At 35.1% G+C, this 14,509-nt stretch overlaps 1 protein-coding gene across 1 annotated transcript; it reads left to right on the top strand.

Annotated features, from left to right (window-relative positions):
- Positions 1 to 13,240: 13,240 nt before the first annotated feature.
- On the top strand, positions 13,241 to 14,303 carry LOC131620301 (uncharacterized). The gene is made up of 3 exons (XM_058891335.1): positions 13,241 to 13,368; positions 13,445 to 13,546; positions 13,759 to 14,303. The coding sequence occupies exons 1-3, from the start codon at positions 13,294 to 13,296 to the stop codon at positions 13,927 to 13,929; spliced, it is 348 nt and encodes a 115-aa protein (XP_058747318.1). The 5' UTR covers positions 13,241 to 13,293; the 3' UTR covers positions 13,930 to 14,303.
- The last annotated feature ends 206 nt before the right edge of the window (positions 14,304 to 14,509 follow it).

Genomic DNA, 14,509 nt, shown 5'->3' with positions numbered 1-14,509 from the left:
AGCTCCTTGATTTGTTGTGGTAGTTTAGACATTTGTTGTGTCAAAAGTTCCACTTGTGAAGTTAGCAATTTGTTCTGAGCAAGTAGAGCATCACTGTTGTTCAACTCTAACATTCCGGGTTTCTTATCTCTTACCGTTCGATCATGATTGCCTTGACGATCATTTAGAGCCATTCGCTCTATTATCTGAGTAGCTTCTTCAGGTGTTTTGGACATGAGAGAACCACCAGCTGTGGCGTCCAAAAGTGTCTTGTTTGTAGCTGTGAGACCGTTACGGAACATATGGATTTGGTCAACGTCTGAAAAACCATGTCCTTTGCACTTTCTCAACATAGCTTTATACCTTTCCCATGCTTCATTCAAAGATTCATTACTACCTTGAGAAAATACTGCTATTGCTGTTTTTGCTTCGAAGAATCGGTTTTGAGAGTAAAACCTTTCCAGAAATTTTTCTTCCAATGTGTTCCAATTTGTCATCACTACCTCGGGTTGATCCAGATACCAATCCTTTGCCTTAGATAGCAAAGAGTGTGGGAACAACCTCTTAAATAATGCTTCCTCATCAGCTTGAGCGACACCCGTAGTACCCGCTAACTCATAGAATCGAGTAAGATGCGTGTACGGGTCTTCATGGTCCAATCCGGCGAAAGGACTTGCACAAATCAATTGTATGATACCGGTCTTCAGTTCTGTCGGTCGCCCGTTGGCGGCAGTTCTCGCGAACTGAGGATTGAGTCTTGGACTATTAGCACATGGACCATTAGCAGCCATGTTGCCAACAGTAGGTTGTATAAAAACTTCCGGTTCTTCCTCCGTGAATAGTTCGTGAAAGAAGAATCCTTCTTGCGACTCGTCAATGGTTTCAAGTTGTTGTGACGATGTCGCGGTTGCGTTGTCTCTTGCTTTTGCTATGTTCGCTCTTTTTCGTGCTTTGCTATTTAACCTCCTAGCGGTCCTTTCGATCTCGGGATCAAAAAGAAGTTGATCGCTAGAAACTTTGCTGCGCATACACAATCTTCTGCAAAACTAGCAAACACGTGAAACAACCAAATAGAGAAAATAAAAATTAAAACTCAAAATAAGAACTATTGCAATGCATGCAATATTGACACCAATCCCCGGCAACGGCGCCAATTTGTTGAAAGTATTTGTGGGTAAATATTTTCTGTAATATATCGTATCCACAGGGATTGGTTAATATCACTGCCGTTCTATAGTTGTTTATTTTGAGTTAAGAAATTTGGTTTGGTTTGTTTTATACTAATAATAATATCAAGAGCAAATAATAAAATAAAAGCAAGTAAAGGACTTTGTGTTAACAAATAAAGAAAGATGTTGAGTCTTTAGGGTTCATCAACCTAATCCTATACAATTATCAATTAATTCACAATAGAACAATCCTTTGAATCATTATCTTCACTTATCCTCAAATAAGATTCCATGTCTGCAAATCAAATTAGATAACTTTTACCGGTATGAGATTCGATCTCTCCAAATCACAATAACGATAATAGTAATTAAGAACGATAATTATGAAAACCCAATTACAATTCCATCTCTGCAAATTGCAATTGAATCAATATAGTAACCTAGGGCAAAAGTTAAATCCTTTCTTTCGATCAAAGATTCAACAATGATGTAAATTAAAAGCAAGGTTTCTTATTGATAATAGATTCAAACAATTGTTCACAGGGATTAATCAATGGTAATGTATATTCATAGGTTAACTACTACCTTAGACTCAACAAGAGGGATTTAGCTCTCCATAGACATGAAGAACATACAAGAATCAATGGAGGAATTCATCTTCATCAATAGAATGCCTTCAATTGGTAAAGAATCCACCTTCTATTGTTATTCTCAGCTTCAGAATCAGATAGCTCTCCTAATTTCGCTCCCACAAAAGTATATCTAACCACTTGGAAACTAGGGCTTTAAAACAGAACTTTTGGGCTTTTAACGCCGAGGCCGCGGCGCGGCAACGGGCTGGCGCGGCGCGCCCCTCAAACAGAAGTATTTTCGCGGCGCGCCTAGGAACTCTCGCGGCGCGCCCTTTGTACTTTCCATCTTTTTCTTCAGCCTTTGAGACTTCCAGCTTTCTTTCCTCCTCATGTTCTTCTTAAGTTCTTATTCAGCTCAAAACCTGCAACAATAACACCCACAAGTGATTCGATTTGCTTTACGCACGAACTAAACTTATTCAGTTCAATTCTTAATAAAAACCTATGGATTCATCACATTTTTGCATTGTTTAGAGAAGAAATCACTTATATTAACACATGAATTTACCATTAATTTACTCCTAACAGATCCCGATGTTCAAAGAGTTTATGCTGAATGTGTAAGTATAACACTGTGTCTTTAATTAAATCAAATGTTTTTTAATATATAAATGATTTTTTATCTCCACTAATAATTATTGAAATGTAAATGAATTACAGGAGACCTTGTTGCAATCGGTATCCACCGGTGAGGACCAGGATGATAGGAGCGTACTTAGTAGAGCACTAGATGCTCCTGAGTATCCCGATCGGGTGAGGGGTAAAGGTCATGGTGTGACTCCAACCTCTTTTTACAAGCATCCTAGGAGAAGATCAAATCCTACCAATGAAGAAGTGTTGCAAAAATTGCAGGAATTGCAAGCACAAGTCTCTGAATTGCAAAGAGATAAGGCTAGTATCAACTGTCAAAGGAAATTTCTCGAGGTAATTATAAATTTTTTTTCCTTACAAATTGTTCTATTTTATTAATGATAATGACTTTATATTTACTATTGGTTTAGGGCATTTCATCTTGCCAACTATACTTATCGTCACCGAATTATCGCCTAGTTGGCAAGGGAAAAGTGCACAACACTTTGGGAGATTTACTTCACCATAGACCGCTCCCGGATGGACACCTGAAAGTATCGGTGGATGTTGTATTAGATCATGATGCGATGCTACCGGTACCTGACATGGTCTCAGAGACGACATTGCTGCGAGATGCAATAGGATCATTTGTTGCATGGCCCTCGGAGCTCATTACCATTAGTGATGAGGTATATTGAAAACGATTATGAATCATTTAGTTTTCGAATGTCAATTCTGCACCGTTTATTAATTATTTTTTACATTTTAATTTTAGACTGCTCCTACAAAACCCGCAATTAAGGGTAAAGGGATTTTACAGGAGGAGGAGTCTGTTGCATCACTAAAAGAGGTACATTTAAAGTGTTAATATATAATCTGAATCTAAAACTGCATGATTTTATATTTTACCTAACTTATATGATTTTTAGGCATCTGCTCGGGGGTCACAACAAGCGACGCAGCCAGTTCGTAGCGTACCACCCACTGGTCCTCCGAAGCCAGCGGCAAAAAAAGGAGGTGCTTTTGTGCCTCGAAACCAGACGATGCTCGGAACAATTGTTGATATGTCCGATTTGAAGGATGGTGCTTTACGTGAAATCAATATGGATGAAGGTGTCTTCGGTATTGAATTCATGTCAAATATTGGAATTGATGACTTGGAAGAGATTTTTACGCATGAACAACTAGGCGTCGGTAATATGCACTCATACATCCGGTAATATTCACTCATCCGATATATTATTTAATTAGTCCCACAATTTATTTACACATTTCAATGAAAATAATCTAATGTTTATTATGTTTTTATTTAAGGTTGTTGTATGACAGAGTGTTGCGCGGGACTCCATTGTCAAACAGATTCCGTTTCGTGTCTTCCGCCCATTGCAGCGGAATGGCAATTGCTTCGGAACCGGAATCAGTTAGACAGCGCTTAGTCGATAGATTCATGTCCACCGGCAATACAGAAAGTCTGCATCTTTGGGCGTATAATACCCGACCAGTAGGGTTAGTTTCTCATTCTTGGTTCATCTAATCTCTGTTTCTTTTGTGTATAGCAAAATTTTCATATAACCTATTGTTTTAATTTATAGAGCACACTGGTTGTTGCTTGCTATCAACCCTATAAGAGAAGTGGTGTATTATCTGAATTCGGTAAATGGTGACTGGACCAATTATCCGGCTATGAAGGAAATGATTGATTTGTAAGTGGGATCGTTCTAAATATTCGTGTATATTTATATATTTAATTATTTGTGAGATTGATCTAAACATATGCTTTTATATATTTGTTAGATCAATACAAGTGTTCCGAAGTCAACGAGACGCACAGGTATCCCGGACTAAATCAAACAACATTATTTGGATCAAAGTGCAGGTACATTATTTTTCACAATTTTGCTTATAATATTTATGCTACTTGATAAAACAAGACAACTATAAAATCTTATTTGTTTTTCTATGTAGTGTCCGCAACAGCGAAACAATTCAGATTGCGGATACTATGTTTTGAGGTTTATGAAAGAAATCCTTCAGGCGAATCAATTAGAGATTCCGCTCACGGTATGAATTTATAACTTAAGATAATTTCATATAATTTATTACATTTAACTAAATCATTCATATTATGTTTTTGTTTTGTAGTACTTTGACGAATTCCGTGCTGCTTCGTACCCGAGACTTAAGTTGGAAGAAATCAAAGAGGATTTGTGTCAATTTTATATTCAGCAACTTTTCATGTAGGATTTGTGTCGATTTGAAGTATAATATTGTTGATGTTACTGATTTAGTTTGTAATGATGTATATATATATATATATATATATAATTTTGGATATTATAATGGTATTATATTAGTATATATATATATATTGTCCTACCTATGGTTGAAAATATATCGTTGAAAATATATTACAGGTCGAAAATATTACAGGTTGAAAACATATTACAGGTCAAAAATATTACAGGTCGACTGGGAGGCTTAAATTACAGGCAGCACATTAAAATACCTCATTTAGCAACGACAGCGCTTTTAAAAAGCGCTCTTAAAGGTCCACCTACGAAAGCACTTTTTAGTAAAAGCTCTGCCAAAGATTAAAAAAAAAGCATAAAAAATAAAAAAAACGCAACCTACGAAAGCGCTTTTCCAAAAGCGCTCTTATAGGGGGGGCTATCAGAGCGCTTTTTCCAGAAAAAGCGCTCTCATAGGGGGGGATACCAGAGCGCTTTTCTAGAAAAAATGCTCTTATAGGGTGAGCTACCGGAGCGCTTTTTCCAGAAAAGCGCTCTTATAGGGGGGGCCTACCAGAGCGCTTTTTCCAGAAAAGCGCTCTTATAGGGGGGGTCTACCAGAGCGCTTTCAGAAGCGCTTTTGTTACCTACGCCAGCGCTGGCTTTCACAGCGCTTTTAAGCGCTTTTAAAGCCCAAAATAAGTGCTTTCGTAGGCCTTCCGTGTTGTAGTGCAAGTATAGATATAATACGGGGTAGTAACAACACAAACAATATTATAAGAATAGGGGGAATAAAATTAGAAACTAAAACAATTATAGATTAAAGAACCTGGAGGTAGAATTGGAAATAAAAACTGGAATCACTTCGAAAAATAATCATCGAGTACATGAATGTAACTGGAAAAATAAATTGTTAGAACAAAGTTTAGTTCTACATATTTGAAATAGTTTTGATGATAACAAACACATATTTTAATAAGAACATATATGCTCCCTAATCGTTTATTTGTGTTACAAAGTATTTAACTCAATATCTCTTATTAATGGTCAACTCATCAATTCTACGGACATAATCGATATCTTTAGAAAGGTCTTAAATCATATTATTTCAACATTCCAAAAGTGAAAAGTGTGTCTCTCAAACGGTTCAAAAGCTGCACTATATATTAAAGACACTACTGAAGTTAAAGACAGGATTTCTAACGCACAAATCTTTACGAAAAGCTCTCGAATTACTATTCATTCTTTTATTATTTTTGTTCTTAAAACATTGTGTATACATCACATTTGTGATATAGCTTATTAGAAGCACTCTTGTAAACACATAAGATTATGTTTTGGTGTTATTGTTCCTTGAGAAACCGGGTTGTAGTTTATCTCAAGAAGACTTTGACGGTTGTCATTGTGAACATTGTTGTAATCAAGTTTGATTTACTGAATTAAGTCCTCGTAAGAGAGAGGCAAAATCACCTTGGCGGGTGGACTGGAGTAGTTTGAGTTCAAACGAACCATGATAACTAAACGTGTCATAAGTTTTTATTTTATCAAAAACTCAATCCAACCCTCCTTATTGTGTTTTTCGAACCTTCATAAATCTATATGCCGAAACGCTTTGATCCAAGCTACATATAAAATCCCTAAGAACCAATGGTATGGCAATCCCCCGATATGAGAGCTCCACCATTTTACAAAGTAATTTTTATGCTTAAAACTAAATTTCCTCTTGAGCGTAAAAACTCGGATGATCAAAAATTGAACATAGTTGCCTTTATATAGTGATAACACTACAAGAAAAGGGCTCCCTAGCGACATGTTTTTGTGACGTGTTATTCACGTGGGAAAAAAAGGATTGTTCTGACGTGAATAACACGCCGGTATATTATTTTAATCATTAATAGTAACAATTACGTATTCACATGGGGAGTCAAAGGAAAATAATTTAAAAAAAACTTGTGAAATGATTTCCACGTCGCAAAAGATAAAACAAAAATTTTAAACTTTGAAATCTGTAAAGTCTTATGGTGGGAAAATAAAAATTTTCAAATTTTTAATTGTGATGTGATTTTCACGTCGGAATCCTTTAAGGCTGACTTTGAATTGACATGCCCAGGCTTTGGCAGGTGGGGACAGACTGGCAATTCAAAATTTATTACCGTTGGCAGCTTGCGACGTGTTTGACACGTCAGTAATTAGCGACGTGAAAAGAAAGACGCTGCCAATTAGACCGTTGGCAGCTTGCGACGTGTCTTTCATGTCAATAATTAGCGACGTGAATTTATCAACGCTGTCAATTAGACCGTTGGCTGCTTGCGACGTGGGCAACACGTCAGTATGTACCGGCTATGTAATCACGTCGCTAATGATTTAATATATTCTGCTTCACAGACCGCTCCACTTCTTCATTTTCTCTTCCTCTCTTCATCATTTCTCATTCTTCCTCTCTCCTCTCACACTGTATTTCTCTCTTCCCCTTCTCATTCTCTTCCTCTTCTCATTCCATTCTCATACCACTTTTGAAGGTATGGCTTTTATAATTTTATTTATATTTAGTTTATTTATAATTTATATTGATTTATAATCCTAACTTATTTTAATTTTTATATTCAAGATTTTGAAGATTGGAGGAGATTAGAAGATTGAGGTATTTTTATAATTTTAAATCTGATATTTTATTTGTGATTTTTGTGTTAAATCTGAATATTATTAGGTTAATGTAGTATGTAATATTTGTGATAATAGTATGTTTTTTCTGGAATTTTTGTGATATATTATGTAGTATGTAATATTTGTGATAATAGATAAATTGTATGTTTTTTATAGAATTTTTGTGATATAAATTGTAGGTTATTTTAGGAATTTATGGTAAATAGATATATTTATGTTTTTTAATAAAACATATTATGTTTTTTATTAAAACAGATTTTGTTTAATAGAGATAATTTGTTTAGTTTATGGTAATATATATATTTTTAATCGAAATATAATTTAGTAAAAAAGAATATAATTTAGTAAGTCGAAATATATTTTGAAATTTATAATATTTAGATATGTTATATTTTTTTGTAAATAGATATAATATTATTAAACATAATTTATATATGTAATTTTTATATATTATTAAACATGATTTATATATGTAAGTAATGATATCTAATTAAACATAATTTATAGATGTAAATTATATAGACAACATTTATATTATACAATTTTTTTTTAAAGTTTAATATTTATTATTTAATGAAAAATAGAGGTTTAATATGTATTCGAAAATATAATATATTTTAAAATGGTAAAAAGAAATTTTAATATGTATATAGTATGTTATTATGTTAAAAAATGGTAAAAAAATATAATATTATATTAATATATATTGAAAAATAGAATATTTTTTAAAGAAATTTTGTGCATATGTTAAAAAGGTAAAAAGAAATTTTGATATGTATATAGTATGTTATTATGTTAAAAAATGGTAAAAAAATGTAATATTATATATATACACAAAAGTTTTATTATATTTGGGTATAAAGACATTTTATATTATATATTTTTTTTTACATTTTATTTATATTTATATTTTTATGTAAGTTATTAAAAACATAATTTATACATTCTATTTTTTTTTAAAGAATAAAGTTTATATATTATGTGAGAATATTCTTATTATATGTTATAGATTTTGTATAATAGCTAATATATATATATATATATATATATATATATATATATATATATATATATATATATATATATATATATATATATATATATATATATATATATATATATATATATGTGTGAGAATATGTTAAATAAAAAAGTTATATATATAGTTTACATAAATGTTATAGATTAATTAGTGTAATGATTGTACAAATATGCAGTATGGAATATTATCTGTACTATCGTAGTTGGATTTACGATAGATTGGAACCAGGAAGACGTGCACTTAAACCAAATTTCGTAGAAGGAGTTGATGGGTTTATCAAGTGGGCATTTGTTCAGGAATGTTGTCGAAGTGGAGGGGGGTTCGGTGTCCTTGTCTTAAATGTGAATGTAGACGTATAATTAGTGATCCAGAGGAAGTAACACGTCATTTGCATAGAAGGGGTTTTATTAAAAATTATTGGGTTTGGACTTCTAACGGTGAAAGCTTGCCGGTGAACGTGCCATAGACTTGCAATACGCATGCTTCAAGCAGTAGACCGACTATGGAATATGAGGAAAACTTTAATATGATCGGTGAGATGGTTGAGGATGCTTTTGGCGTGAATGTGACCTATGATCAACCTGAAGATTTTGATCGGGAAGAGTTGCCAAATGAGGAAGCGCAGAGATTTTATCAGTTGTTGAATGAGATGAATATACCGTTGTTTAAGGGGTCGTCAGATTCAAAATTATCAATGTGTGTGAGATTATTGGCTGCTAAGGCAAATTGGAATGTTTCAGATCAGTGTTTGGAATTCTTCGCAAAAATGATGTTGGACTCAACTCCTATGAAAGACAACTTACCTACAACATTAAAAGATGCAAAGAAGTTGGTGTCAAAGTTGGGTTTAAATGTAAGAAAAATTGATTGTTGCACTAATGGTTGCATGTTATTTTATGACATTGAGTTTGGTACTAATGATGGAATGTTGGAGGAATGTAAGTTTTGTGAGAGTCCAAGATATCAAATTCAAAGTAAAGCTGTTGACCGTAAGCAAACACGTGTCGCAGTGAAGTCCATGTTTTATCTTCCGATCATACCAAGGTTAAAAAGAATGTTTGCTTCAATGCATAGTGCAAGTCAGGTGACATGGCATCATACAAACAAAACAAGTCCGACCACTATGCGACATCCATCTGATGGCGAGGATTGGAAGCACTTTGATCGAATACATCCTGATTTTTCCGCTGAACCTAGAAATGTCAGGCTTGGATCATGCTCTGATGGATTTACTCCATATGTCCAAGGGTCGGGAACCGCATATTCTTGTTGGCCAGTTATTGTAACCCCTTACAACCTCCCTCCTGAGATGTGCATGACAAAATCGTACATGTTTCTGACATGTATCATTCCAGGACCGTCGAGTCCAAAAGTTGGAATTGATGTGTACTTACAACCTCTAATTGATGATTTGAAAAGGTTGTGGATTGGAGTATGCACCTATGATATATCCCGTAAACAAAACTTTACTTTGCGAGCAACCTTGATGTGGATGTTTAACGACTTTCCAGCATATGGCATGTTGTCTGGTTGGGGTACACATGGAAAAATGGGTTGTCCGCATTGCATGGGAAGCTCTACGGCGTTTACGTTACAGAAAGGGGGGAAGAGCTCGTGGTTTGATTGTCATCGCCGATTTCTACCAATAAATCATACCTATAGAAGAAATAAGACAGATTTCAAAAAAGACAAAGTGGTAAAAGATCTTCCTCCGCCTCGACTGTCACCGGGTGTAGTATGGGAACAAGTTTGTCACCACCCAAAATTCACAGATACGGGTAAAGCATGTAGAATTCCAGGATACGGGGTCGAACACAATTGGACAAAAAGAAGTATATTTTGGGACCTCCCGTATTGGAAAGATAATTTGTTACGCCATAATCTGGATGTTATGCACATTGAGAAGAATTTTTTTGGTAATATATTTAACACAGTGATGGATGTTAAAGACAAAACAAAGGATAATGAGAAGGCGAGACATGACATGAAAAAATGGTGTAATCGAAAAGAGTTGGAGTTGAAGCCTCAACCGAATGGAAAATTATTAAAACCCAAGGCTTGTTACACTCTGACTTCACAAGAAGCTAAAGCAGTTTGTAGATGGTTAAAAGAATTGAGAATGCCCGACGAATATTCTTCAAACTTAGCAAGGTGTGCCGACGCTAACACTAGCAAGTTGCATGGCATGAAAAGTCATGATTGCCACATATTTATGGAACAATTGCTGCCAATTGCGTTTGGTTCTCTACCAAAACATGTGCTTAATCCAGTTACTGAAATCAGTCAATTTTTTAGAGATATTTGTGCCTCAACTTTAAGAGTGGATGATATCATTAAGTTGGACCAAAATATTCCAATCATTCTCTGTAAGTTGGAACAAATATTTCCTCCTGTATTTTTTTACTCCATGGAACATCTACCTGTGCATCTTGCATACGAAGCTTATCTTGGAGGACCTGTTCATTATAGGTGGATGTGTCCATTTGAAAGGTTTATGGGTGATTCTAAGAGATCCGTGAAAAATAAAGCTAGAGTTGAAGGATCCATATGTTCACATTACTTGCATCGGGAGACATCACATTTTTGCAGTCACTATTTCAACAACTTGATGTTAACCCCAAGAATCATAAGGAATCCCGTAAATGTTAACGAAAGAAGCCAATTCACCTTATCAGTCTTTGGGCTTCCAGGTCGTCCATCTGGAAAGAAAGGTGTTCATTGGTTGACCCAACAAGAAATGCAATCTGCACATGTTCATGTGTTGATCAACTGCGTCGAAGTTAAACCGTATCTTGAGTAAGTATACCCAACTATTATTTTATCTATAGTGTGTAAATATTATTACCTTGAAACTTATAGTGTGTTTTTTTATAGGGAATTTAACAACATCTATTTTCAAAGCACCGGTGTACAACCAACATCCAGGGTCATTCATGCACAATTTCCATCTTGGTTCAAGGATAGATTGTCATGCATTGTTACACCGACACTAGAAATACTCCATTTGAGAAATTTGTGTGAAGGCCCTATTCTAAGCGCAAACGAATGGCACACATACTTCGTGAACGGATATAAATTTCACATTGAGACTTGGACTGAAGGGAAAAAAACAAAAAATAGTGGTGTATTCGTAAAAGGAGTTACAGATGGGGGTGAAGATGATTTCTATGGCTTTGTTAAACATATCTACGAGTTAGTATACAATTACTTGGACTCGGAGAATAAAGTTGTCTTGTTTTACTGTGAATAGTATGATCCAACTAGAGGCACAAAAATAGACAAGACATATGGTACTATTGAGATTCAAATGGAGCGAAGGTACAAAGAGTACAACCCTTTCATAATGTCACATCTTGTTAGGCAAGTTTATTATGTTCCTTATCCTTCATTTGTGCCACGTAAGCGAGGGTTGTGTGTTGTTATAAAAACAAAACCAATAGGCCATATTGAAACTGACGATCTAGTGGAAGATCTTGCTTACCAAGTTGATGAAGTTGGACCAATTAATGATGTCATTGCAGTTGAGCAAATTACCAATTTGTCTGATATAACAAATGAGGGGTATGAAGTTGATGCTTTTGTATTGTTTGTTGAAGATAATGTGAATGAAGAGCACGAAGGCGTTGGGTCTGAGGATAGTATCACATCAAATGATGATAATGATATGTATGAAGAGCCTGTAGATTTAGAATAACAAATGTATTTATTAGAGAATGTGTTTTTTGTAATTTTACTTACTGAACCATCTATTGAATGTGTTAATGAAAACATGTTTGAATATATTTGTGTGAATGTATATATTTTATTAATTGTTTATTCTCAATAAATAGGTAAAATGTCATCCCGATCTGAGAAGGGTAAGGGTCAGAAGACCCGACGCCCAAGAGCAGTAGTATGCCAGTCTCCTCAGACAGTAGTGTGCCCCCCCCCCCACAGAGTCAGTTAGGTTACATGTCCATGGCCAGTACCCAACCTCTTACGTCATTACTCTCCTCTCTGGGGGAGGCCTATGTCTGGGTCACCATCTTTTATTCGCCCACCTGTGGACTTTAGTTATCCATTTCAGCAGACTGCAGGACCTAGTTTTTCATCATACCAGCAGACTGGAGGATATAGTTTTCCACCTAACACACAGGTGCCCCCAGGATTCCAGCAGACTGGAGGATCTGCTAGCTTTCCACCTAACACACAGGTGCCCCCAGGATTCCAACAGACTGGAGGATCCCACACTCCATATCCCACACAGGTGCCCTTATCCTTCCAGCAGACACAGATGCCCCACGCTTCCAGCAGACTGGGGGATCCCACACCCCGCATCCCACTCATATACCTGCACGTGAGGATGATCATGTGGAGCCGGGTGGGGATGATACTGTGCAGGATGCAGATGATGTTCAGTCTGATGGTGACGATGTTCAGGGGGAGGATGATCCGAGTGAGATTCATATCATTGACGGTAGATATTATATTTGGCCCGCTTGAAATTCGTAAGTAACTTATATATTAAATTTTTATTAAGTTTACATTTCCTTTTTTTAATATAAATTTATATTTAATGCATGCTAATTAACATAATTGTTGTTTAGGTTTGGGCCGAGTCGGACTGCTGCCAGGTGTGTGTACTATGTGATTCAGCAAATGTATAAAGAAGCTTGGACGACTTTTGGAGATGTTACAAATAAAAATACTTGGTTTAATTGCTTTAAGGTATAATTAATATATTTTTTTCGAGTCATTGTTTTTTAAAAATTTTTTTACTATAGTTTTCTAACAGTTTATTTTAATGTATTCAGGAAAAGTGTACGTGGGATCCAATGAGCGAGAAACTTGTTAAAAAAAATTATTTCAGCAGAACATCAAAAAGACTTTCTGACATGTTGCGAAATGTTAGAAAGCGTTGGGAACGTGATGGTAGTCGTCCTGGGTGGTTGGGCCAAGAAGTTCTTGACAAACTTATTGCATATTGGAATTCAAAGGAATTTAAAGCTAAGTCTGAAAATGCTAAAAAAATGAGGGCATCTGAAAAAGGAGGTCACCTTAATGCAGTTGGAAGTATAAGCACTTACGAACATTCTCGACGCATGGTAATTATTGTCACTTTTTAAAGTTATGTTTTGATTAATTATTTGTTTTTTAATTAAAGTTAATTTTATTTTTTAGGCTAAAAGGTTGGGGAGACAACCACTCATGATCGAGTTGGTTAAAGAAACTAGGACAAAAAAATCGGGTGATTTAGTTGACGAGCGTACTCGAAAAGCTTTGGTAAGTTATTCAATTTTTATTATTTTTTTATATTTAATGGCAATTTTGTGATGTTATTTTCACGTGGCAACTAAAAAGTTCCGGCGTGATTTTCATGTGGCAACTCTGATGTTGTGGCATATAAATCACGTGGCAACTAATTTTCAATTTATTATTTAATATAATTTAATTTAAGTTATATATACATAATTTTTATTCTATTTTATGTGTAGGAGGATTATCAAACAAAGCTTGTGGATTTTTTGGTCGCTAATCCCAAATATACTCCTAGAGATGGAGAGCCGCTTCATCCAGATGTTGATTTTTATATTTGGAGTGAAGTCATTGACGGAAAAGGGCCTAATGGATTTTTTTTGGTGCGGGAAATTTGGCGGGAAGCTTGAGAAGTGGAGATCGAAATTTATTTCAAAGAGTTAGAGATGGGGAAGGATCGTCACGTCCAACACAATTGGCACCGCAAGTAATGGAAACAATAAGACAGTTGGCTCTAACTGAGGCGAGACGCGAGTTAGCGCAACGTGAGGCGGAGCTAAAGGCCCAAATGGATGAATGTGAGGCGGCGCTAAAAGCACAAGTGGAGGGGCAACAACGGCAAATAGAGGCAATGGCGAAGATGCAAGCAGAGATGCAACAACAACAAATAGAGGCAATGGCGAAGATGCAAGCAGAGATGCAACAACAAATGCGGTTATTTATGCAGTCTCAACAAAGTGGTGGTCAACCGTCTAGAGGAAACGTGGGAGCAGCTGACACTGAGCAAGAGAATGATGATGATTTCAACCTTGATAATTATCCTGATCCCGATGATGATTTTTTAGGATAAATTTTATTTTTATTTTAATTTTAAATTGTATGAGATAACAAAATTTTATTTATTATATGTTAGTATTTTAGATATTATATTATAAATATAATATATTTTAGTAGTTTAATATATTTTTGTATTTAGCTATTATTATTATT

The sequence above is a fragment of the Vicia villosa genome, linkage group LG1 (genome assembly GCF_029867415.1).
Source record: "Vicia villosa cultivar HV-30 ecotype Madison, WI linkage group LG1, Vvil1.0, whole genome shotgun sequence".
Lineage (NCBI taxonomy): Eukaryota > Viridiplantae > Streptophyta > Magnoliopsida > Fabales > Fabaceae > Vicia > Vicia villosa.
This window is presented reverse-complemented; position numbering and strand designations above follow the sequence as displayed.

Coding starts and splice junctions, on each gene's coding strand:
- LOC131620301 (XM_058891335.1), top strand. CDS start 13,294: ATGAGGGCATCTGAAAAAGGAGGTCACCTTAATGCAGTTGGAAGTATA. Junction 13,369..13,444: donor ACGAACATTCTCGACGCATG/GTAATTATTGTC, acceptor TTTATTTTTTAG/GCTAAAAGGTTGGGGAGACA. Junction 13,547..13,758: donor AGCGTACTCGAAAAGCTTTG/GTAAGTTATTCA, acceptor TTTTATGTGTAG/GAGGATTATCAAACAAAGCT.